This window comes from Cyrtonyx montezumae, unplaced genomic scaffold (genome assembly GCF_038088225.1).
Source record: "Cyrtonyx montezumae isolate F1298 unplaced genomic scaffold, pur_monq_1.0 scaffold_4, whole genome shotgun sequence".
In the NCBI taxonomy this organism is placed as follows: Eukaryota; Metazoa; Chordata; class Aves; order Galliformes; family Odontophoridae; genus Cyrtonyx; species Cyrtonyx montezumae.
In genome coordinates, this window is record NW_027072045.1 from 20,181,357 (window position 1) to 20,205,236 (window position 23,880).

General features: G+C 39.8%; 1 protein-coding gene across 1 annotated transcript in view; it reads left to right on the plus strand.

The window, feature by feature from the left end:
• The first annotated feature begins 19,231 nt into the window (after nt 1–19,231).
• Nucleotides 19,232–23,880, plus strand: part of RET (ret proto-oncogene) — an 80,504-nt gene continuing 75,855 nt past the window's right edge. The window contains exon 1 of the mRNA XM_065746991.1: nt 19,232–19,278. Within this exon, the coding sequence (XP_065603063.1) occupies nt 19,233–19,278 (46 nt within the window). The 5' untranslated portion in view covers nt 19,232. The remainder of the gene's footprint in view (nt 19,279–23,880) is intronic.

A 23,880-nucleotide genomic window follows, 5' to 3' on the forward strand; every position in this document is an offset into this window, starting at 1 on the left:
CCAATCTGATATAGATGTTACTCATAACTGAATACAGCCAAATGCCCTTTGGCTAAGATCAAGTTTAGCTGTTGTTTAATATCTGATAAATCTTGTGTGCAGCATTTTCCAAGATCACGTTTAAAAACAACCTAGTATGAAATTTTTACTAACTTTCTGGGGGTATTTGGGTATTTTATAATTTTAAAGGTGTTGGATCCAGCTTTTGAAATGTCTTTAGATATATGTATTCACTGGAAATGGAACAGTTTGCTCAGGGGGTAGTGAGTCTCCTGTCCCTGGATATGTTCAGGGTCAGGTTGGGTGGGGCTCTGGGCACCTGGTTGAGTTGTAGATGCCCCTCTTCATTGCAGGGGAGTTGGACTAGATAACCTTGAAAGGTCCTTTCCAACATAAATGATTCTATAGTAAAGGTGATATGCAGTGTTACAGTACTTTTAAAAATGTGGTCCCAAGTTCTCCTACTCTTACAATCCTTAAATAATTGCATCACATGGGTTGCTGTCCTGCTGGCCATTAAAGGTAAACCTTCCCTCTCTACCTTGGTATTTTCAGTGTGCATAATTTTCATGCACGGAACACTGTGAAGATTCACACTGTCCAACTGTAGCTTGCTGGCTAGGAAATGCTGCTTGCTGTCTCCTGGAACTGCCAGCACCTCAGGAGGTGGGCTGAGTGGAGGTGCTAACAGATATGCAGGAAATGAAAGAGATTTAAGGAAATTAGAGAGGAAAATCACAGTGTTCAGGGAGATGGAAAATGCTTAATACATAGCTGTGTTAAATTCACACCATCCAAATCTCATGTTTATGGAGTCTTTGCTTTGGCAGGCCTTGTGGTGGGACACGTTGCTGTCTGGCAAAGGTCAATTTATTTGAGTCACAGAGAAGAGCTGGACTTTACTGAAGTATATATTTGCAGTGAAACTTAAAGGGAAGGCATGGATATTTCAGTAGAATTTTGTGTTATATGTTCCCATCTCATAAAAGAGATTTTTCACAAGGGTTGAATAGAATTTTTCCTTTTACATTCATAGAAAAGCCTTGTACAAGGTATGCAAATCTATGCCTTCCTTGGATATCAGACTGTTACTGAATGTTAAGGCTTGTGAATGTAAAAGGGTACAGTGAGTAAAGATACACAGAGGAACATAAATACATATATATACTTTTTCCACTTCCAAATATTTCTTGGGTTTGAATATGTTGCCAGCTTCATTTTCCCCGGAAATACAAATTTGGGAAATAATGTAAACATAATATGCAAGTGAAAGGCAAGCAGCATGCATCCAGCCCAGAGAGATGAAATTCCTGACCAATTTTTTTAAAATCATGATGTGGGATGATTTAGCCTGTGCAAAATAGATTGATCAGTTGTTTAGTGAAAGCTTAATCAGTTCAGGTTTGCACCTATCTTTGTCTTTGTGACTATGTAATTCTGTATATTTTCTCTCTGTTGTGCCTCCTTGCTATTGTTTTCCTTTAGCTCCACCATGTCATTTCTTAAATAATTTGATAACTTTGGTAGGGTCATGTCTTGCATTTTATAACCTGATACCAATTCTGCATTTCATGTGGGGACTTCACCGTATTGTGTAATGTAAATAAATCCACTTTGAATTTAGAATCTCTTACTGCTCATCTGTCTTAGATAGAATTGCTGATCTGGTGATTAAATACTGTGTTTTTACATCTTGTAACCTGAATCATCAGATAACAGGAAAAGGGATACCGAGTTTGTGAAGTATTGGATTTCAGTGGATGCCTTGAACACTAACAGGTTTTTGATTTGATATAATATCTTTCTGACAGCTTACTTCAAAAATTCTCATAAATAAATTTCCTTTGTTGTATTTTTCGTCCCTGGGTGTCTCAGCAGTCAGTGTTTTCACTTTGGAAGACATGTAACAAAGGTAAATAGTGATTGACTTGGGGAGGGGAATGTTACCCTCAGAAAGTCATGGGCAGATGGCTTCAGTCATTGTAGCTGATCTAGACGTAAACCTACTGTGAGAAAGGTAATTGTGACAGTGACTGGAAGTCAGCACAGTGGATGACAGGTGTTAGCAGAGCTGCACAGCCAAGAGATTTGTTGTGTGCTCAGAACATGCTAGTTGCACTGCCACTGACCAAAGGCACAGGTGGATGCTCTGTTGCTCACATTCTGGTTCTTGCTGTTACAAATCATGCTGTATTGACAAAGGGGTCAGTGCTCTGAAGGTGCTGTCATATGATGTGGGATGCTGACATTACCAGTGTTCCCCTAACAGAAGGCAATATGTGGGTGCGAAGTGGACTTAGAGAACATAAGCTTTGTACAAACATAGTGCTCTTTCTGCAGGTTAATCAGGTCTTTAATAAAAGACCATGGAAATGTCAGCAGTCTGAACAAATAAACCAGAATTGTAACTGAATGTTCGTTCAAACAAAGAAATATAAACCCTGTTTTTATTAACGTTCTTCACAAAGATAGAAAATGGATTTGAATTAAAATTAGAAATACGTATTTTCTAAATATTATCTTTAAGTTCCAGTACATACTTGAATATGCATTATACTATTAATCTTACAAACATTACCACCATGCTTTAAGGCTTATAGTCCAAAACATTTTTAATGAAAACAGGTACGTGGTAAATTAATTAAACAAATGGAAGAATTAGCTAATTAAGCCACTCATTGTATTGAATTAATTAAGTGATGATAACGATAGAAGGGAAAAAAAGATTTTTTTCAAAGCAGAAAAACAATTGCATTTCTTTTTGATCATTAACGGCTAAATGTTCAGCCAACTTTTACTTTCAGGTAGTGGTGGAATACAGCTATCTATAGAAATATTCTTTTCTGAATACTGGATGATGAGACTGAAGAGTGACTAGTAATGAGTGACTTAAAATATCTCATTTACTGCATCATGCATCCTAAATTAGATCCAACTGTTACTTTCTCTCCAGGCCAGTATTATTCCGATGACATTTTTCTAGAGAGTTGTTTGTTGTTGATTTAATACAAAATTTCACAATTTTATTTGCTTGACTATCTTTTTATAAAAGTTATTTCTCTGTTCTTAAAACGGTGTAGTAATATATGTGTGTGTATATATATATGTAATTCTTTCTGGTTTGCGCACCTGCAAAATAACATCAAAATAAAAAGAGAACTTCTAACTAGTGAATAATGGGAGAAAGGGAAACTACACTGTTTCCTCATTGTGGATTGGTGGGAATACAGTTGCTGAAGTAAGGTGGACTTAGATCACAGCAAGGAAAATTTGGTACACGGAAAAACATTTTCTAACATCTTGTGTTCTTTAAAGTTAAGGATACAAAGCACTAGAACAGAAATCCTAGTTTAGCTCTGGAATTTCTGTGGTTATTTTTAAGGAATAGACAAATATAATTAGGAATGACAGTTGTGAGGGATCCTTCTCTGGAACGGGGTAAAACAGGTAACCTTTGTAGAAGAGTGTGTGTGAAAGGAAATGTTATGTGGGACATCTCTAAAAAGACCAACAAGAGGAAGTCAGTATAAATCTCTTCAAGTTTCACTGTATGAAATAGCTTCTGCTTCCCCTTCTAGTTCTCAGGTGGAACAAGTTTTCCTTAAAGTGCACTATGGACCTTATCAAATTTGACAGTATTCTCAGAACCACATATCCTACTATTGGAATCCTCCCTATAACCTCAGATTTGTCTGTTTGCGTTGCCCTGCTGGAGATAAGGTTAAAATGAAGTTTCATGCTTAGCGATGCAAAGTAAAGTTTAACTGACATTTAGTTTTGGTGAGACTTCTTTTTAACACTGTGCTCTCAGCTCTGATGTTTGGCCAGTTTTTGACAGAGGTGTGGAGTAGTATTTCTATAAGAACACGCGGAGGCAGGAGAGGATAGGCTTAAAAGACAAAGGCAGGTGTGGGGCAGGTATGTTTCAACAGCCAAAGAGATAAAAGTGTTACTGTAGATAATCATGTTGCAAGTAGCCAGTCCTCCAAGATTCCTCTGTCAGTGAGCTCCATTTAATTCATTATGTTGTGGAAGCAACAAAAATATTTAATCGTAGTACAGAATTTGTTTGTAATGGGCAGAATAGTAGATAAAAAACAGCTCTTTGACAGAGTATTTCTTTTTCTTTCCATGTGATGCATGGTGTTGCATTTGCCTGGGGAAGATGAATGATTTTTTTTTTTTTGCCACATAGAAAACAGCACTGCCTATCTAGAAACATTGTAATGAGTTAAAATAATAACATGAAATGTATGCAATAACAGATTACAAAAAAAACAGTAATGACTAAACTGTTGGATTTTGGTGCTCTGCTGTTGAGTAACCAAGTTGAGCTTACCAATTTTGACAAAAGCTTGTTGGAGCAGTGTAAGAAAGTTTCCATCATCATTAGTCTTTGCAGAAAGGTACTTGAGAGTCTGATGTAGTTCCTGTTGGGTACTGTCCCTGTCACTGAACATACTATCCAGATGTTAGCGCTGATATCTTTGCCAGTGTGTTTACAAGAGAGGCCAAAAACTGGAGAAGCACAGACTAAACTAAATCCTTCCTTCCTTGCTTCCTCATCAAGGCCTTAACAATTTACATGAATAGTGAAATTAATACTACCACTGCAGTGCCTGCCTCATGGATTAATAGCAGAGTTTAGTCTCCTTGCATGTTAACATGCGCTACTCTCTCAGCAGCAATAAATTCACACAAAACTATCAGCAGTTCACCAAAAACATTGAGTCCTATGCTCTTTTGATTCACCTCAGGTGCACTATGCTTGAGATTTCATATGAGTAAGTCTCCTTGATGACCAGTGCATGAGAAGAGGAATATTATTGCCTTAATTACTTATAATGAAGGATCATGGGATGGTGATGTCATCATTTTAAGACTTGCTATGTCTAAGTGCACTGCCAGGAAGAGAAAAGATGAATGATGATTTATGTACCTTGGATAAAATTCAGGTAAAAACCTCTTCAAAAATGTTAATTATTTGAGGTCACTTTCTATTACATAGAATCTGTTCTATAGAATTTCTCATAGGTTAATAGAGATAATTCAGGAGGTTTCAGCCTGGCTTGGTCTGACAAAAAGCAGCAACTGCGTGGGGGAGGGAGAAGATGGAGACAAAGGGTGTGATTTATCGATGTGCACTTTGCTATTTGTGACTAACAAAGAGATGGTTCACAAATGTCTGAGACTCAAAGCTGTGATCTGTCAGAACTGCTGAGCTGGGGAAATACTACCACTAAGTAAAAATAGATTGGTCAGCAGTTAGAGACTTATCTGTAAGCAGGTCATCACATACTATCTGTACGTGCAGCAGGAAGATCGTTTTGCTGGGTTAGGAGTGAGATAACTTTGTTGCAGTGCTGTCTGTTATCAGTCAATAGTTTTAATTAGTTACAGGATTAACTAATAAAAATCCTTGCTGATTAATTGATTTTTTTAAATCTGGGTAACACTTGCTTTATTATGGAGTTTCATTTGAACTAAATGCGTTAACCAAAATGCAGAGGGGTTTTATTGTTTCTGAGGGGATGAAAGAATATTGGGGTATGGAGGGGAAAGAACACACATGTATGTCAGGAAAAAAAATATCAAGGATAGTAGTGATCTGTGTTAGGCTTACATTTATTTGGGGGTTCTGTGAAATATTTTGCAATTGTTCACACATATGTTGAAATCTACTGCCATTTGCCACACATTAACCTTTTTGTAGTGAAAGGGAGATTGGGATTAATATTATAACATCTTTGTTATTCTCTTCAGTAATCGCATCTCCACCTGTAAATACCTAATTTATTTACTAACTAATAAATCTAACACTTAAATACAGTTTTCTTAGATAACACCTCAGCTCTCACATATGTATAATATGCATCCATTCTCTATTCTTTGAATAGACAAACTGTTACTGGGGGTAGTGGTGTGGATGTGGATTTGCTCATTGTAAATCTGAGACAGGTGTTGCTGCAGCTAGAAGGACCCACAGGGTAAACAACTGATGACGTGGACTTGGCTCATAATATCCTGATTGTCCACACATGTATTCAGTTATAACTTCTAGTAGTATCTACACAATGGCAAATATGTTATATATATTCCAGGAAAGATTTTGAAGACTGCCTGAAAATAAGTGAAAGAGAAACAGCCCGTCTTGCATGAACCAGTTGAGTTGCTATTAATATTAACTATCTAAAGGCGTAGTTAGAGAATAAGCTGTGAAGCCTCAAGGCCTGAGCTGTACTGCATGAAGGGTTGTAGAACATTTGTATGCTAGTTTTTTTTAAAGTGTGAACCTTAAGTAAAACAAGAGTGTAAGTTAATCAAATAAGGCAAGCAATTCCTCCATGGTTAGATTTTATTTTATATAAGCTATCTCCGGTAGCTTACACTGTTCTAGTGTTGAATGCTTTCTATTTTACATCCAGTGACTGTCAATGATTGTGTTTCTCAATTTAGAGAACATCCAGACTTGCTTGTTCGCTTCACGAGGCATGCATTTGATTAGACTGGTGACTGAGAACATCAAAACAGTAATGTGACTGAAGTCCACCACAGATTATCATCAGTTCATCCACAGGCCTAGCAATCTGACTAACCTCTACAGGATCAAAATCAGTTATGCCTTATGATTTTCAAGAGATAAAGGCATATGGAGAAAGTATCAAACTGATATAAGATGAAGCAGCCCATCATCCAGTCTTCAACTACATCAAGTTGTGGGTTCTTTGTGAGGACTGTAAAACACAGGGACTATACACAATAAAGCTTACTTGGGGCTCCACTCCAACTTCCATCTGTCAGGTGACATTTTGCCTGTTCCTGCCTGCCAAATGCAGCGAACAGGTCTGTAGATGTGGACTCTGAACCATGTTCCCAGCTGTACTATGGCTTACTTAATGTCACAGTCCACCTTTGTGGTCTCTGATAGTAAATGATGTGTTTTTCACTGATTCTGTTTCCAAGTGAGCAATATAATTGTGAGAATAGAGTGGGTGTGGTTAATGTTCAGGCAGATAAATTCAATGATCTTTGCAGGTCCCTTCCAACTGAACGATTTTAATGGATCATTAAATGTTCCATGCTTGTGAGTTACTTCCATGAAAAATACTGCATTTGTATTAGAGGAAGATAAATTATAGACTTCTTTGCACAGGGGCAGTATAAACAAACTACATTGTTTTAATGTGTTTGCTTTATTCTTGCCATCTAAATAGGAAGAAGTGGTGAAGTTTTTGCAACAGGAACTATGTAAACAAGGAAGTTTCAATCTTTGTTGAGGCACCACAGCTCTTCTCTTTGCTACCTGGTGGCATCACTGCTACTGTTGGCTGCTGTTTCCTTGAATCATTCAGCTACTTTGGGTAGTTAATGAACAATCTGCTTTCAGTAAGTGAAGGGCATTACCATAATTATTTTGTGTATGCAATATTTCCAGCTATGAGTATTTGTTAAGCTTTAGATGAGCTTTATGCAAAAGCTGTGAAGTAGATAATATGCAAAAGGGAAAGACATCTATCCCAGATCCGTGCTTTAGAGCAGGCATGTCCTAGAGGCAGCATGCAGCCTTGGACAGCTAGTAATGTTATCTTTAAATATTATTATGTGATTTTTAGTGAAACAATGTTTAGAGGCTAAACGTTTGACCAAGTGAAATATTCTGCTTGGGAAATAAGTTTCCTGATTCTTTTCCCATTGCCTTTAAACTCCATCATCATTCCTGTCCCAAATAGTGAGGTTTTAACATCTGGAGCTAGCGTTAGATGGTGACTATATGGATTGTAGGCTGATGTGAGCCACATGTGCCTGCTTGTCAATTTGTACTAGGTCAGAGATTGCAGTAAGTCAGCTTACCCAGGCTTGCTGAGCAGTTCAGAGTGAAAAGACCATCTCTGTGGATAGTTTGGCTCTGGGATCTCAACTTCACCAGGGGACTGCTCTGGGTGGATTGAGTACAGTTAATCTGAAGTCAGTTCTGACATTTCATTCTACGTTGGCACCAAGCTTTTGGGCAGGACTTTGACAAAGTAAGAGGTTGTCCTGCCTAAGGATTTTCTGATGGATGGAATCATCATTGGAATCACCATTCCATTATGCAGCTGATGAATATCCCTCAGGTCATCTCACTGTGACTCATGTTAACCTTGGAAGCTTTGTGTCTCTATTACATAGTCTTCAGAGAAGCAGTTGAACAGTTAGCAGAAGAAGCATACGGTGAAATGAAAAATTATTTAGAAAAGTACAAGAGGAGGTAGACAACTGGGGAGATTACCTCAGTGCTCAAAACTGGAACAGTTCGGAGCATAATCACACTGAGGAGATATTTTGAATTCCTGTTCATGCAGAATTTTGTAGCGACGTTAAGTCATCTGCCTAAACTCTGAATCATCTTTATGAAGTCACTGCAGTTTTTTATGGCAATAATCAATAAAACCTTCTTTGCAGTCTTTTATTTCAAGTATTCTTTGGAGGGAAAACTATTCTTTGTTGTTCTATCTCATGGGCAATCACAGGAAGTTTAAAGGGACAGATATGTTGCTGACCCAGTACAATGGCATTTAAGAATGTACTCAGAAAGTATGGGTCAGATTCACAATGAACACATAGAGCAAAATAACCTTGACTGCATAAAGACATCCAGCAAATAGTTTGATTCATATTCTGGAGCATAGTTTAAACTCCTAAGCTAAAACCAACAACTTCAGGATCTGTAGGACACAAACCAGGTAATGTCAAAACCATGAAGTCTAAGATATCACAGGTCTAGGCAGTCATGCTCTAAAATATGATTCTGGATAGTGATTTTTGTTTTGCTGATGTTGTTTGTTTAAAAGGATTCTGCAGAAAAGCTCATCAATATTGTGATTCTCTGTCTTCCTGTTTTAATATTGTGACTCCAGTTGGTTTGTGCTGGTGGCTCTTGTCATTTTCAGATTATTGTAACTTTTTCAAGTCCCCACCAACTTGGAAATGACTTCTGCCAGAGCAGGCGTTCTTGGTTTTAGTCTTCTGTTGAACAAAATGTCAGCAGGTGACAATCAGTGTTTCTTTAGAGCAGTTAATATGGGTACAGACTCTTATTCTAAGGTACTTTCTTGTGAAAGCTTTGGCACTATTACCCTCTGGCCTCTTAGATGGTGTGTATTGAGAGCTGTCAGTTTAGCATCTAACATTTTTCTTCAATACAATCTGCTTAATCTCCTATCCTGTTAACTGTGGAACCTTGTCAGGAATTATTGTGTTAAGCATGCAAATTGTGGTCTCTCATTTAGTTTCTTAGAGGACTATATCAAGTCAGTCTTACGTTTGCTTACACCGTGCTTTTCTGTATTTTCTGTCCAGTAGCATAGAAAGACGTGTATAATTTGCTTCAGATACTTTTTTTCTTTAACTTAAAGATACAACATGCCTTGAAGAAAGTACTTTTCCAGTAAAGCTGGGCTTATGATCAGAGTGCAGTTAAAATTCCTTCCAAACTAATACTTAAGTACTTACAAACATATAGGGAGTCAAACTGTATTATACTGGGATTCCTTATCAGTTCATGTTGCTTCTGTGGCCGTACTTCAGCCAGCCTGCCAGTATAACACGAGGCTGCGCTTCCTGTCTGCAGAAGTCAACACTACCTGTATGCCCACATCCCCATAGGTCTCTGCTCTGGGATTTCACTTCTTGCAGTGTCTCAATCACCATGAGTTACAGGGATGGTGGCTCTTCTGTAAATCAGACAACCTTTTCATTCAGTGATGCCTGATGTAAAGCATTTGCTGAAGAACCAACATACACACACAAAAATCAAGACAGTAACTGCCTTCCTCATGGGAGCACTTCCTAGGCATTTGTTCCTGAAATATGTCAAGACTCTCTAAATTGACTTCTTAGGTTCACTGCGCGGTTTCTGTTTCAATCACAATCTTTTGTCCTCTCTCTGCCTTAGTTGTGTATATTTTGTTACTCCTTCAACATTTGATTTATTGGTGCAGAGACCAGCTGTGCCTGCTTAACATGAGATGTATTGTAGGAGAGCTGAAAAGCTCTGGTTTAACTAAAAATATTGGAGTTGAAAAATGCTGATTGTAAGTTGATAGATCATTGATTTACCTGCTTTTTATTTACCTGGATCAGTCAAACCAGTCTCTCCCAGGTGCTAATTGAATAATGTTCCAGTGTAGTAAGTGTAGTGGAAAAAAAACACACCTAATTTCAGATCATATCTCGTGAATTCCATTTGCCAGATTCTGAGAGACAAAAGCCAGCAGTCCAAAATTATGTCTTCCAATTAATGAGTGCAGTGTCTGCTCTACAACCATTGCCTTTCATCAAATACAGCCTGCTTGTTTGTATTTACTGAGCTCTTAGTTATAGTTAAATGTTGCTGTACCTGCTAATAACACTGAAGCAGCTGTCTTCAATTACTGTGAGCTACCGCACTGTCAGGAATTAGAAATAAGAAACTGTCTCCTTCATACATGCTGCTTCAGAGAAATTCCAAGGAAGATAAATTTCTCCAAATTAAAATACAGGTTGCTCTGCAACAAATAAGTAGTGCAGTCAGTTCAGCTTCTTAAAGTCTGTTTCTAACTTAAAAGAGAAACTGACTAGAAATTGGTAATAAAAGACATACATGAATGTCATCTTCTAATGTGCATAAATTAAAAATAGGACAGTAACCTACTTCTGGTTTTCTGCTTTAGGCATTTAAACTTCCTCTAATTTCTCCCCTGGGTTCTGATTCCTTCTCTTTAAGTTCAGGGAAGTCAGGACACAAAGGAATACTGCAATGAACTTACAAGTTTTTACATTACTTCTATGCGTGCATGAAACTGAGTGTAATTTCACTTAAACAGAAATATATTCTTCTATCTGTAAACAGAAAAACTCAAGTCAAGTGTTTTGTCTTGCCACTCTTGAAAAAAAATATCACTTTCTATTATTTTTCAACTGTGTGTATTATAGGCAGAGTCAGTAGTTTGGAGTTACCTTGTGCTGTTTTGCAGTTTGTACTGGAGAAACTGCAGTCTTGTGCTAGATAATGGGTAGCCGCAACATTTTGAAGTCCTCTTACCCCCAAAAACAACTTTTACACTATTTTTGCCCTAGTGTCTAAGTTAATTATGTCTTCTATAAAACAAATAGTAGAAAATGCTCTTTCAGTGAGCAAATTGAAGAGTTATTGTGATGCTGGACCTAAGGGATGAAAGAGCTGAGTTGTTCACTCACCCCTGAAAATCGTCCCACAACTAATTGTGTTAAACCTCTAACTGAAGGAACTTGCATACTCAGAACTTTCTGAAGATATTCTGCTAAAATCCCAAAATAGCCCATTTGTCCATAATGTGTTTTCTGTTCTACAGAGCCTTAAGGCTATGTAGGATGGTAGTGGGTCAGGAACCTCATGTCTTAGGGTGAACCTCCATTGGGCTGGTCATGACTTAACATCCATTTCTCATTTATTGGCAATAATTGTTTTGATAACTTTCTAGTTCTTTTTAAGCTCAAAATTTGATCAAAATCCATAGGGAAAGCATTAATTGTGGCTTTCTTTATGTGTGTGCGGGGGGAAGTTGGTTGTTTGTTTTAAGAATAAACAGATTATACTAGTATGCTTGGCATCTTATGTATTTATAATGTATTACATCTATATAGACTGCAATTTTCTCTTGGAATGGTTGGTTTCAGTCGTTTCGACTTTCATGGTAACTTAAGCAGCACTCATCGTGGCTCCATGTGGTGCAATTCTTAGATTTTGTTTTTAAAATATTTTTAGGAAATGATGTACTGGAAGAGCTTGTATTCCTGGAGTATACAATATTATAAGGCACTTGAAATTCTCTTTTTCAGTCTGAGTTCACTCCCTTTGTGCAGAGTATATGTCAGATAATGTGCAGTTAAGTATTCTTGCATTTACAGGACTCTGGCTGTCCTCGATGCACAGGAAGCACGAAGCGGAGTATTGTGTAAGCCAAATGATGGAGGATAAACCTTTGGGTTAGATGCCAGAAAGTTACCAGTTCCACCACTACTCCTGACACTGACTTCTAGGTCCTGAATAAGGCTTAAAATGTGTATTGCTGACCAAATTAAAAATATATTTGCAATGTTCATTCTCATATTTCCTCACAGATAAGCTCTTGATTTCATTTCTAACATAATGTTAATTAAATGTAGAAGCTGTGAGCACGTGTAATAGAAAAGTACATTTTGTTAGATTGATAGGATATAGGGGTAAATGTGTCTCCATAAACCATGGTATGAATGAAGACATGTGACCTGACTGAGTGCTTTCTTTTATGGCCACGATACCATATATTTAAAGACACGCTTTAGTATGCATGCAGATCTCTTGAATTAGCTTTGGTTCATATTTCTTGGTTTCTAATGATTACAATTTTGTAACGTATGGTTTAGAAAGTAAATCAGATTATGTAGATCATTTAACCCAATACAGGTTAACTTAGAGGTGAAGTCCCTTATAAGTTCTGAATCTGATATTTTTATACTAATTCCTATAGTGGTGAAATTAATTGTTATTCCATTGAATGTGATCTTCTCTTCATTAACTTTAGCATGCCTTCATGCTTATATTCCTAACTGAATAATGGTCATGATTTTGTCCCATCTTCCCCAGCAGAATTTAATTTGATGATTTAGGAGACTGAAAACTACCTGACTGCGGCTTCCCACAAAACCAGGGCAAATCCCCCCCCAAAACATAGGTTATCATAGCTCCATTCTGAACCTATGAAAGTTAATATCAACCAAGGCCTTTGGCTGCTATTACTTTAAAGTTGAGCTATGAAGAGATAGATATAGAAGAAGGACTTTTTTTCTGGAGATAGATCATGCATGAAGTTAGCAGCGACTAATACTTCTGCTGCAAATGCTTTCTTTTGTGGAAGACAGAATGATTTTAGAGTTCATCACTGATCTGTGTATCTGGTGTAGTGGACAAGAGCCCTACGCTGCAAGAAGTTGTAGCTACTTTACACCCAGCAGAGGTCAAACAGTAGTTTGTAGGACATGTCACTGCAGTTCAGTTCTATAGCTCTGTCAGATGGTAAACAGAACAACACAGGAGCTTGACTGAAGATGACAATGAAGGCATTACTCCAGTGAGAACATCAACATCCTTAGCCCTGGGCTCAGACTAAGCTCTGTTGTGGATTTAGATTTGGACATAACCTATATGGGAGCCCATGCAGGTAAGCCAGCTGCTGCGGTGCTTTTCAAACCCCTTGGATCTCCTCATGGTACTCCAGTAGGACTGAAGGACTCTGACAGAAACTCATCTGTGATTGCAGGTGGACACTGCAGCATGTAGTGAACCTACTCTGAGCTGCAGAATTTGATGGAAGAACAGTGAAGCTGGAAAGTGTCCTCTAGTTTCTGCATGCAGCAACGTCTGTGCAAAGTGACTGAAATCTTTTTCCAGTAGAAGTACAGTAAAGGTAAAGATGATAAGATTTCAGGACTTTGTTGCTAAACTTAGAGCAATTCAGATTTTGTGCTGTTCCAGATATGTGGTTTTTTTTCCACTCTAATTACATTTCATATTGAACTTCGAGCATGTGTATATTTTGAGTAGATTTTTCTACGTTATTGGTTATTTTTAAATTTACGATTGAAACTCCTTCTATTTGCTTCCCAGATTTGAATCCTCTAGGGTATGTTGTGGCCGTCTTTTCAAATTTGCAGCAGCCAAGTAATAACTCAAGAAAGAAACAAAACAGAAACTGAAATTGACAAATATTTACTGAGCATTTAGGAAGTATCACAGCTTTATCTGGCTGTTACTAGTATCTTATAGTGTCATATACATACTTCAGGCTGAGTTGTAAAATGTGATCTGTGAATCTTTGTTGAGCAGAATCATCATGTAACATTTTGATCTCTCTTCCATGCCACACTAGGGTTGGATTTACTAGGCAGTGAGAACAAGCTTTGCCATCGCCTGGGCTATATTTCTTTATGAATAAGTAGGCAACAGAAGTTTCATATTCTCAGGTGACACAAAATTCTATGAAAAAAGAATGATAAAGATCCCACTTTTTGTCATTCTGATCGTAGTGGTACATTATTTTCTGTGAATGGACATGGAGAAGAGTCGAAGTTATTTTATATTTTGTTAGCTGGTTTTAATTTATCAGCTGCCAGTTTCAGTATATTTTTCTAACTAGTTGCACTATAACTTTTGGAAAAACATCTACCCCCTACTATTTAAATTCTGATGTCTATGTTTTTGTGCGTGTTTGTAATGTTTCCAGACAGATTCAAAATGTTTGTTTAAAAGCTAGAAAAATCTGGTCTTCAAAGTTCAGAAGAACTATGGGGCTCGTGCTGGTGTGTAGAGATTTATCATACTGATGTCTGTTAATACCTCAGGGAAATTAATGCTTCTTGAGTAATGCAATGAATGTTGAGCCTCAGTGCCAAGGTACTTGTGGGTTACAACTATTGGGATTATGTTATAGTGTCGTTCCAAGCAGAAAGAGCTGTTGCAAATGAGATAATCGTGAGCCATCAGCCATGTTGCTCTTGATGAGCTGGGGTGATATTCCTGTGTCAATGGAGCAGCAGCCATAGCACAGCCCCACTGGCTGCACTGAGTGCACACATCAGCCTTGCATGGGGTAGTGTGCATTGTCATCGCAAGAGGCTGACAGCTAGTTGTAACCTCACTTCTGCAATCCTGCTGGTCTGCAACAGTATAATAAAATAAAATAAAATATTCAGATTTGTATGTGAATTGTGTTTGGAAACTTGTGCAGAAAGAAGAGTTTCTTAGTTGATGTAACAGTGACACAAAAACTGTAGTATAATATTCTGTCTATTTTCAGGACTAAAGTAATGAGGCAGGTGCAAGAGAACATTAGTTTCTTGATGGAAATGATAAGTGGAAAGACCTGTTGTCACCATAAACTGGAAGAATTTGTTGTTTCACCTTCTCATTTTTGAGCATTGTATGCCTAATCTGCAGCAGTACAGTCATGCAGGTGAAAGTTTCTGGTAAATCAGTGATGAAAGAAAACTTTTATTACTGACTTCAGTTAGCATCAGACAGCAAATTCTGTCTTGCCCAAGAATCTGATGGCTGCAGTTTACTATTTCATAGTAAATATTAATAGTAAACAAGATTTTTGATACTAAAATTTATGCTTTCTGTGAAAAAAAAAAAAATGTGATGGCCAGAAATGAGACGTTGTTGCAGATGAATGCTTGTTTCAAATACTTCATGTTCTGCTTAAAGTGACACGAACTACCTTTGGTTGGAGGAAGTTACAATTGTTACTGTTAAGTGCCAGCAGGAGGGTCTGACAAGCATTTCCTGCAGCAGCTGGCTTCCAGCAATGGTAATTTTGTCAGGTCTCTGTGTTCATTTTGGTTTGTCCTAGTTTAGCCCAGGCTCCTGATCTGCTCATCTGCTTTCCCTCACACACATCTCTGCTTCCTTCAGTCCTTCATCGGTGTTTCCACAGGAGTTCTGTTTTGCCATGAAATCGGTGTGTTGGATGAGGTGGAGAGCTTGTTTAAATTTCTTGTGATCAGGACGGTTGGTGGCATTATTTCTGCAGAAGGAAGTTTCATTTCCTCTTGAAGGGAATATCTTCTTGGTTGCCTTTCTTAGGTGTTGTGATGGAGAATCCATCAGCTTGGCTTTGCTGCTTTCTCCTGGTGATGATGCTTTCTGTCCGTTTAGTGGCACTTCTGCGTTGAGCACTCCAGTAAAACATGCTGCTCTTAGCTCTTTCAGTGACCTCAGGTAGACAAAAATCGTGTAGGTGGTGTGGATTGGTGGGCAGTTTAAATGTTAACTGTGTGTATTAAGTGGGGAAGAAAGGAACAAACAGAGTGACAAGAAAATGAAGCTGAAAGGTTGTGGGAAAATATGTAGATAACTTGAATAAGGTATGTCATACAGATAAATCTTTTGTGATTGTAAGGATCTCTCTGTTTATCATTAGGTCTGTCTCAGGAAGAATATCTGTCCACTGCCGTCTTATGTATAACTTACAATTTACCACAAAGTAGAGTTAAGTGTTAACAAACAATTTTAAAATCATTTAGAATAACATTTTCCTATTGTTGTTAACAACAGCGATTCCGACTCTGAGACTCTACAACAACTGACTTTAGACTGTGGGGAAAAGAGTGTTTAAGTTTTGAAATGATCAAAAATCAGATCCAATCAATATGTTCTAGGAGGAATTTCATCTAAGGAAATATTTCAGTGTTCATATGTGACTGCATGGAATGGTGAAGCAGTCCTCAAGTGTCCTGTCTTGATGCTAGCTGAGCATGACCCCGGGCTTCTGATGAAACTAAGAAACAGTTATCAATTAACATTGGTTTCAGGAAGCATTATCATATCAAGACATCTCAGGGTGCCTTTATAGAAGAAAAAAATACAATAATTTAATAGCTTGGTCTGCTGTGCCAAATGAATGACTCAAAGCAAAGCTGAAATAAATGACTGTGAGCTATAGTTTCACAATTGCACCAGCCTGCAGGAAAGTGTCAATTCATTTCCAATGTATTTTTGTGGGAGTGATAGGAGATATCATTACAGAACTTGAGCTTGTCTGGAGAGTTAAGGACACTTAGGTTGCTATTCTCCATTTACCAGTGCTGACTTTGATTACAGTTTCCAAAAGGCCTTTAGGCAACAAAGCAGGTGAATGAAATGAATGTGCATTTTATGCATATCTGAGCAGAAGCTCACTGCTGGAAGAGGTTGTTGGTATAGGCTTGTACTTCTCCAGTAAACTCAAGGACAGACACCTCACAGTCCATGCTGGGCCTCTTCATGGCTGTGGAAACAGGGCTGGCCAGAATTTTTTTTCATGTGTATTCAAATTTTGGGTAAAAAATTTCTCCATTGCACGGTTTCACAAGATGCTACAATTAGATTCTTTTGTATTTTCAGGACAAACTGCACTTCCTCAATGCACTGCTGCTTTTCTGTGGTGAAAGCTTGTGGTGTATTGAAGACCAGAAAGCAGAACAGCTCAGTCCAGGACAGTGACTACTTTAGTTCTGGAGCATACTGGTTGGGATGCTGAAGTCTCTAATATCTAATCCCTTTCTCATCCAAGTTAGCACATTTTTCCTATGTATGCTGTACGTAAGCTATGGTCCCTTGAAAACGTATAAATCTGCTTAACTTAAAAGCCTGGAAATCAAATGAAAAAATGATTCCAGTGACCTTACTTCAGCTCTTTGTATGATGAACATGATGGCATCTCAAACCAGTTTTAATGCAGTGGAGCAGAGCCTGAAGTTGGCACAGGAGTACAGCTTTGGCTTCAGTTGCTGAGATGCCAGAAGAGATTGGAAGTCCTTGAATTTCTTCCAAGAAGTCACTTTGTCCTGGCTGGAAACTGGCATTTATCAGTGCAGATGATAGTGGTGTATTTTAGATGGCATCAATATTGATTTGTATACAGTGCAAGCTTTTAAATATGATTTAAGATAAAGCTCAACTAAACGTAAGACATTTCTCCACAAAGCATTGATTTAATGTTAATGTTTTATATATTGCTTTCTTTGTGATAGCCTTTCCCTTGGCTTACGGAGACATCCCAAAAATGCTTCTTGGGTCCACCTGTCAGGTGCCTGTGAGAGCCCCATGAACACTTCTGCATGTGAGTGTTCAAAAGTTACATTCATGCTGCCTACAAGGCAGCTCCAAACACAGTGAATGTGTGATGCTCAATTCGAAGTCATTCTTTCTCTGCCGTGTTTGCACTTGAGTTGCTCTTTTCCTAAAGAGGAACGTGGGGATGCTTGATGGAGGTGCAAAAACGTGAAAATAGGTTGATTTTTTTTATTTTTTACCAGTTCTATAGGGCTATTTCTTACATGTTGCCTGTTAGTGTTGTGCGTTTTAACAAAGTCTTAACTAGTTTAGGAAGAATTTCCTACTTGATTTGTAGTTAATCTACAGCAGTTCTTGCCGGGTGAAATTACAGTTTACGTTGTGTGTCATTCACCGTGCGCGTCTCCTCGCTCGCTGTAGGGCATTTCAAAGTGTAAGGGCTGGGAACGAGCAGAGCGATAGCTGCCGCTCGGTGCCTGAATGCCGCCGTTCGGATCTCCCAGCAGCGCGGCTATGGCAAGGCATCAGCTTGGGGCGGGAGCGAAGAAAACATCTTTCGGCCGGTTGTAGAGCCCGAGGCGGAGAGACGATGCTCGGGGCCGGCTTTTCCCCAGGGGCTTTGGGAGCTGCTCCTGGCGGGCCCTTGTGGGCGAGCGGGAGCTCTGCTGGAGGGCGCGGGGCCGTGTGCGCCCGTCCCGGGGCTGTGCCGGGTCCAGGCGCGGCGCACCGAGCGCTCCGCCCGGCGTTGGCGAGCAGGGGCTTTCCGACCGCGTTTCTCAGCAAGCCGACCTGTTGTTGAAGGGGTGGTTTTGTTTTGCCTGGCTTTGCTTTTTTCTTTCCTTTTTTTTTCTTTTTTTTTTTTTTCTTCCCGCTTGCGGTTTAAAAGCGGCGTTTGGCCGCTAAGCGAGATGCTTGCATTCCGGGTTACTTTGGTTGTCTGCCAGGTGGAGCTCAGCATCCTCCTAACAGCAAGCAAAAATTACCTCCTCTCCCAAGGATTAATTATTCAAGGCGTTTAATGTGTTTGGGGGGGGGGGGGGGGGAGGCGGCCACTCGAATCCATCCTGGTGCCGCAGCGCCTGTCCCCGCTTTGTCTCGCACCTGGTGTGTTTGCGCGGCTCGCGGGTCTTCTTCCTTCGCCGCCGCCGCCGCCTCCTCCTCCCTCCGGGGGGCGGCAGGGGAAAGCGGGCCCGGCACCCCGCCGCAGCGGCCCCGTCCCGCCCCGCACCTTGCTGCCGCCCGCGGGGATGCTCGGGGCGGGGTCCCCTCCGCGGGGGTTCCGCGGGCGGGCGGGGCGGGGGCGGCCCGGCCGCCTGGCGGTCGCGGAGGAGGGGCCGGGGGCCGGCCCGAGCCGGGCGGTGCCGGGCCGGGCAGCGCGGGGGGCTCGGCGGCAGGCGTGGTGCGGCGCGGCGCGGCGCGGCGCGGCTTCGCCTCTCACTTCGGCTTCTCCTTGCAGAGGGACGGGGAGCTTTCTCCCGCCTGCGGGGTCGGGTCCGGGAGGACCGAGGGAAGGAGCCGGCTCGGGGCATCCCGGCGCGGTCCGCATCCCGCCTCGGGCATGGGCCGACCCTCCTGAGAGCCCGCTGCTGCCCGGAGCGCCGGTGGCCCAGCTGGGGCAGCGGCCGCCAGGCCCGGGAAGATGCGCTCAACGAGGGGGGTGGCCGGCATCCTGCTGCTCTGCGGGGGTGAGTACCGGGCGGGTTGCCCGCCCTCGGGAGCGGTGTGCGGCTCTGGAGCGGTGCCCCTGGTCGCTCGGGCTGGCTCCGGAAACCTTTCCCCAGATATAAACGAGATATGAAAAACCCTATCGCTTTTTCTTTGCTTTTTAAGACCGAAAGCTAAGTTAGAACAGATGTGGGTTTCCTTGTTCTTTAAATTTATGATGTGAAGGGGAAGAACATTCAAGTATGTTCCTATGTAAGTTTTTCAGAGATTATTTCTTCTCTGTTGTTCCCCTCCTGGAGCTTTTTACACCATCAAATGAAATTGGGTTTGAATTGATAAGTGACAATGACCAGAAGATGAAAAGTTATTGGCTTATAACTTAGATGATGCTATCCACAGATGTGAACTTTGTGAGGCAAACAGAAAATGCATTATATCTCTGGTTCCTCCATATGGCAATGTTTGCCAATGCGTTTCTGATGTTTACATACATAAATCAAAGTTGTTCTTTGCTACAGAGAATGCAGTGCAACCCTGTGCAACAGAAATGTGGTTCTGAAAAAGGAAAGGTGCGAATGAGGCCAGTAGTCCACCAGTTGGTGTAACAGTTAGGTGCAATATTAATTCTTGTGATTCTCTGTGAAATGTGTAATTTTGTGCTCCTTGTTGTTACTTTTTGAAATTAAAGTAGTTTATAGCAGCTTAAACTGCTTTGTGTGAGTCAAAAGAGATTGCAAAGCCCCTATTTGATATTTTTATTATTATTTTGTACTGTTTTTACTATGATGAAATGCTCCAGATTGCCCCTAGTCTTTCTCCATGTTATTCCATTACTCTTATGGCCTTCCGATCTTCCGATCTTCATAAACACTCACTGTGACTCAAAACTGGGATGTCTGGGAATAAAATAGGTAGAAAATGCCAAGTATAAATACTCATTACAAATAAATAAGTAAGTAGAGTGAATTGTATTCCCAGTCCATTTCACTGTCAGGAGGAATCATCCGGACTTGAATTGCTATTGGATGGTCTCTCATGCTGTTTTACTTTTGTATTTATGGCAAATCCATTTTCTTTAATGTTTGTGGGAGAATTAAGAGAAATGTAATTTATCTCTGATCTTCAGATGGTATGGTTTCTTTAATCAGAAAAGCACACGTGTATTTGCTTGGAAGAGATTTTTTAAAATTTCATTTTAAGCTGTACAGGTGAATTTGTCCCTGTTCCTGCTGTGGTGCCCCATAACATTGTATGAACTGAGCATAACAGATGTTTAGACCTCCCTTCTGAGCTGCTTTCTCCTATGCCATGCATTTATATTTATTTCTTCTTTATTTCTTCAGTGTATCCTCAGTAGGATTGGTGTTTGATTTTACTTGTAGTTAACTATGGATGGGGAGGACACTTGTCTGTGTGTTCTTCTCTGTAACCCAGGATAGTATCTAATCTGTTCTATAAGCATCAGAACTAAGCTGATAGATACTGGTTCAGTGAGAAACCTGTAGTTAAATATAACCATAGGTAGTTAACTCTTGTTTTGTCTGTACATTTGAGGAATATTATAGGAATTAATTTCAGTTGGATAGACTTGCCAAGTTGATTTAAAAAACAAAGCAAAAACAAACAAACAAAAAAACCATTTGCTTATGCAAAGCAATCACAAATATTTTATTGTGTTTACACTCTCAGCTTTGACTAGTGATGCTTTATACCTGATTCTCCTTAGTTTTTACTAAAACCACAGGAGAAAAAAAAGTTGTATGTGTTTAGGGTCACATGTTGTCATAATGGAATTCATAGTTATTTCAGGGGGTCTAGCATATTAACAATGCTGCTTAGGTGTCTGTTGTTGGTGAATGACTGTTTGAAGTTTAGATGCATGATATTAATTCCTATTTATGTAATAAAAGCTGAGTTGATAGCAGGGTGAGTAAGGAAATTTGTTATGCCTTGAGAGTATTAGCAAAATTCCCAGGTGCAAAGAGTGCCAGCTGAGACACAAAACTTGTGTGCGATGCCACAGTGCTGCAGCGGGGTGAGAAATGCATCAGTGAAACTTTAGTAGACTCCATCCTAGGGGAAATCCTCGAAGTCTGCAGTGATACATGTGCCATACTCTCTCTCTGGACATTGCAAAGAAGTATCTCTCTCAGCTGCGTCAGACCTTGTCATACATGCGTGGGTGTCTAACCTTCTGTCTTTCCTGAGCTGCACAGTGTGAGGAGTTGTTGTATTGGGCCACAAATAAAATATATGATATATTTAATATGTATGACCACAAAACTTTATATTTTTAGTATTTTATTCCCATATTAAAAAAAAAAAAGCAATAAAACCATAAATGTAGTGGATGCAGTGGGCTGGACACATTTGTGAAGATTCCAACTCAATGCATAGTGGTGCCCATGCACTCAGTCACTCTTGGTTCATATGTGGTTTATCTAATCTGTTGCATTTTGGAAAACCTGAAACTGCAGTAGTCCTTAAGACATATGCTCATAGATAACCCAAAGGTTTCTCAAATATGGACAAGACTGTGTTTTACCAGGTGAGCTGGCTTAGTCAGTGAATGTGCTATTAGTTGGTTGAATGGATGGGTCTGGTTCTTTGGCAGACCAAAAAGCACACAGGACCATTTGTTTTGCAGCAGAAAGGATGCAGCCCTGCTGCTTCTGCACCAGAAGCCATGTGGGAGTCTCCTGCAGGCACTGATAATAAAGTGAGGCAGCCAAGAAATAGAGGAAATAAAATGAATGTCTCAAGTTAAGACTACTATTGCTCCATCATTATCAATTAAAATAAATGCAGATTTGCATTACAGAATAAGCAAATGGATTTTTCAGAAGTGGCCTGTGGGAAAGACATAGAATTGTCTCATTTAGAAAGTAATTTTTGTTATTAAAGGAAATACTTTCTAGAAGGTGCTCTGCTTTCAGTAAATAAAGTTTGTAGGCATTACGCTATGCATGATTTTAATTTTGAAAAGGAAATACGGTTCTACATGGCGATAACAGAGATGCTACTTGAACAATAGTGCTCATGAATATCAACTATTGAAAACTTTTATTGACTGTGATGGAAACTACTGATGAATGTATTTGTTCTGGCATTCATTTAAGCACTTTGTGGAATCAACTCTTCAAGTGCAGTTCCATGCTGCTAGGGTTACTGTTAATGCTTTATTTTGACTGGTTACGATTTACTACAAGTCCTGGCTTAACTCATGTATTCAGATCAAGGACAGGCTTTAGAAACCAACTGTGCAAATATTGACATTCTTCACCCCTAACTCTGGATATTTTGTGTAATATTTGCATTTCATGATAGAAAAAGGATGTTTTCCCTAGGAAAAAACACTGAAGTGATCAACTCTGCACATCTCTTCAGACCAAATCAGTGCCAATCAGACCACATAGCAGAACATGAGTCACTGAGTTGAGGATGAGGCGAAAGATTTGTTTGTATGCTTGTCATTTTGGCAGTGATCTGGTCAGACAATATGTGATATTTTATTTTCTTTAGATTATAATCCTTACCGTAGGGTGGATATACTGAAATGTGGAAAGGAATCTGAGGACCATAGCAAGAGGAACTTTGTTAGATCTTAATTGTCTTGTTTGGAGAAGGCATAGGAGTTATAAGGAAATGTCAACCCTCACTTTTTTTTGTTTGTTTTCTTTTGTTTTATAGGAAGAACAGTGCTGAGAGGACAGCACTTCTTCTTTTCCTCTATCCCCAGATTTAGCAGCTTATGCTGGGCTCTTGCTCAGGCGTGTAGGAGCCTGCTGCTGACACTAGTGCTTCCCCTCACAGGTGCCCATACAGCAGTGATCACACAGCTGATGGCTGCTTAGTCCCAGAGCTCTGGCAAACCTCAGGGAAAAGTGCCTGGGCCCTCTGGCTCCCTCCAGGCTGAGTCTCTCCCCTCAATATATTGCTATTCCCAGGTCCAGGTCCTTCACCTTCCTGTTCTTCTCCAAATCAACTTTCTCACTGAAGTCCATAACCCACAGCTTTTTCCATTTCATAAATGGTAATGTGCTGAGTTTTGTTTGTTTATTGCGGGGTGTGTATGTTAAAATCATGATAATAAGACTTTGTGTTGCATTTGTTTCCCTACTTCCCATTGAGATTTTTGCCGTACCTCCTGTCCCTCAAGCACCTGACTTTGCCTGCCTTCTCACTGTGCTGTAGGGCAACATTCAACATCAACTTGATCAGTTCTGCCAGTCATTCTGTTTCAGTCTTGGTCTTTTTCTTCATTCGTGGGTTTTGTTACTAATACAAAGACAGCATAAAGGAAATTAATATGAAGATTATAGCAGGCCAGAATTGTAATGCTAAAATCCACATTCATTAAGCTTTGATTAACAGAGAAGATTTCTTGTAGTATTACCATAAGCAGTCAGCTTGTATGACAGTGCTGCTTCAGCACCTGAATACTAGATGCACGTTCACTAGTATGCCAACATTCTGCTTTCCATCCATGTTGTATTACAGTCTATGTTTTTTTTTATTTTTACTGAAACGACAGACTGGACTGGTGAGAAAACACGTATTTTGTTCACTCTGTTTCCTCCTCTCTCCCCCTGCTTTTGGCTTTGGCAGGAGGGAGAAGATTT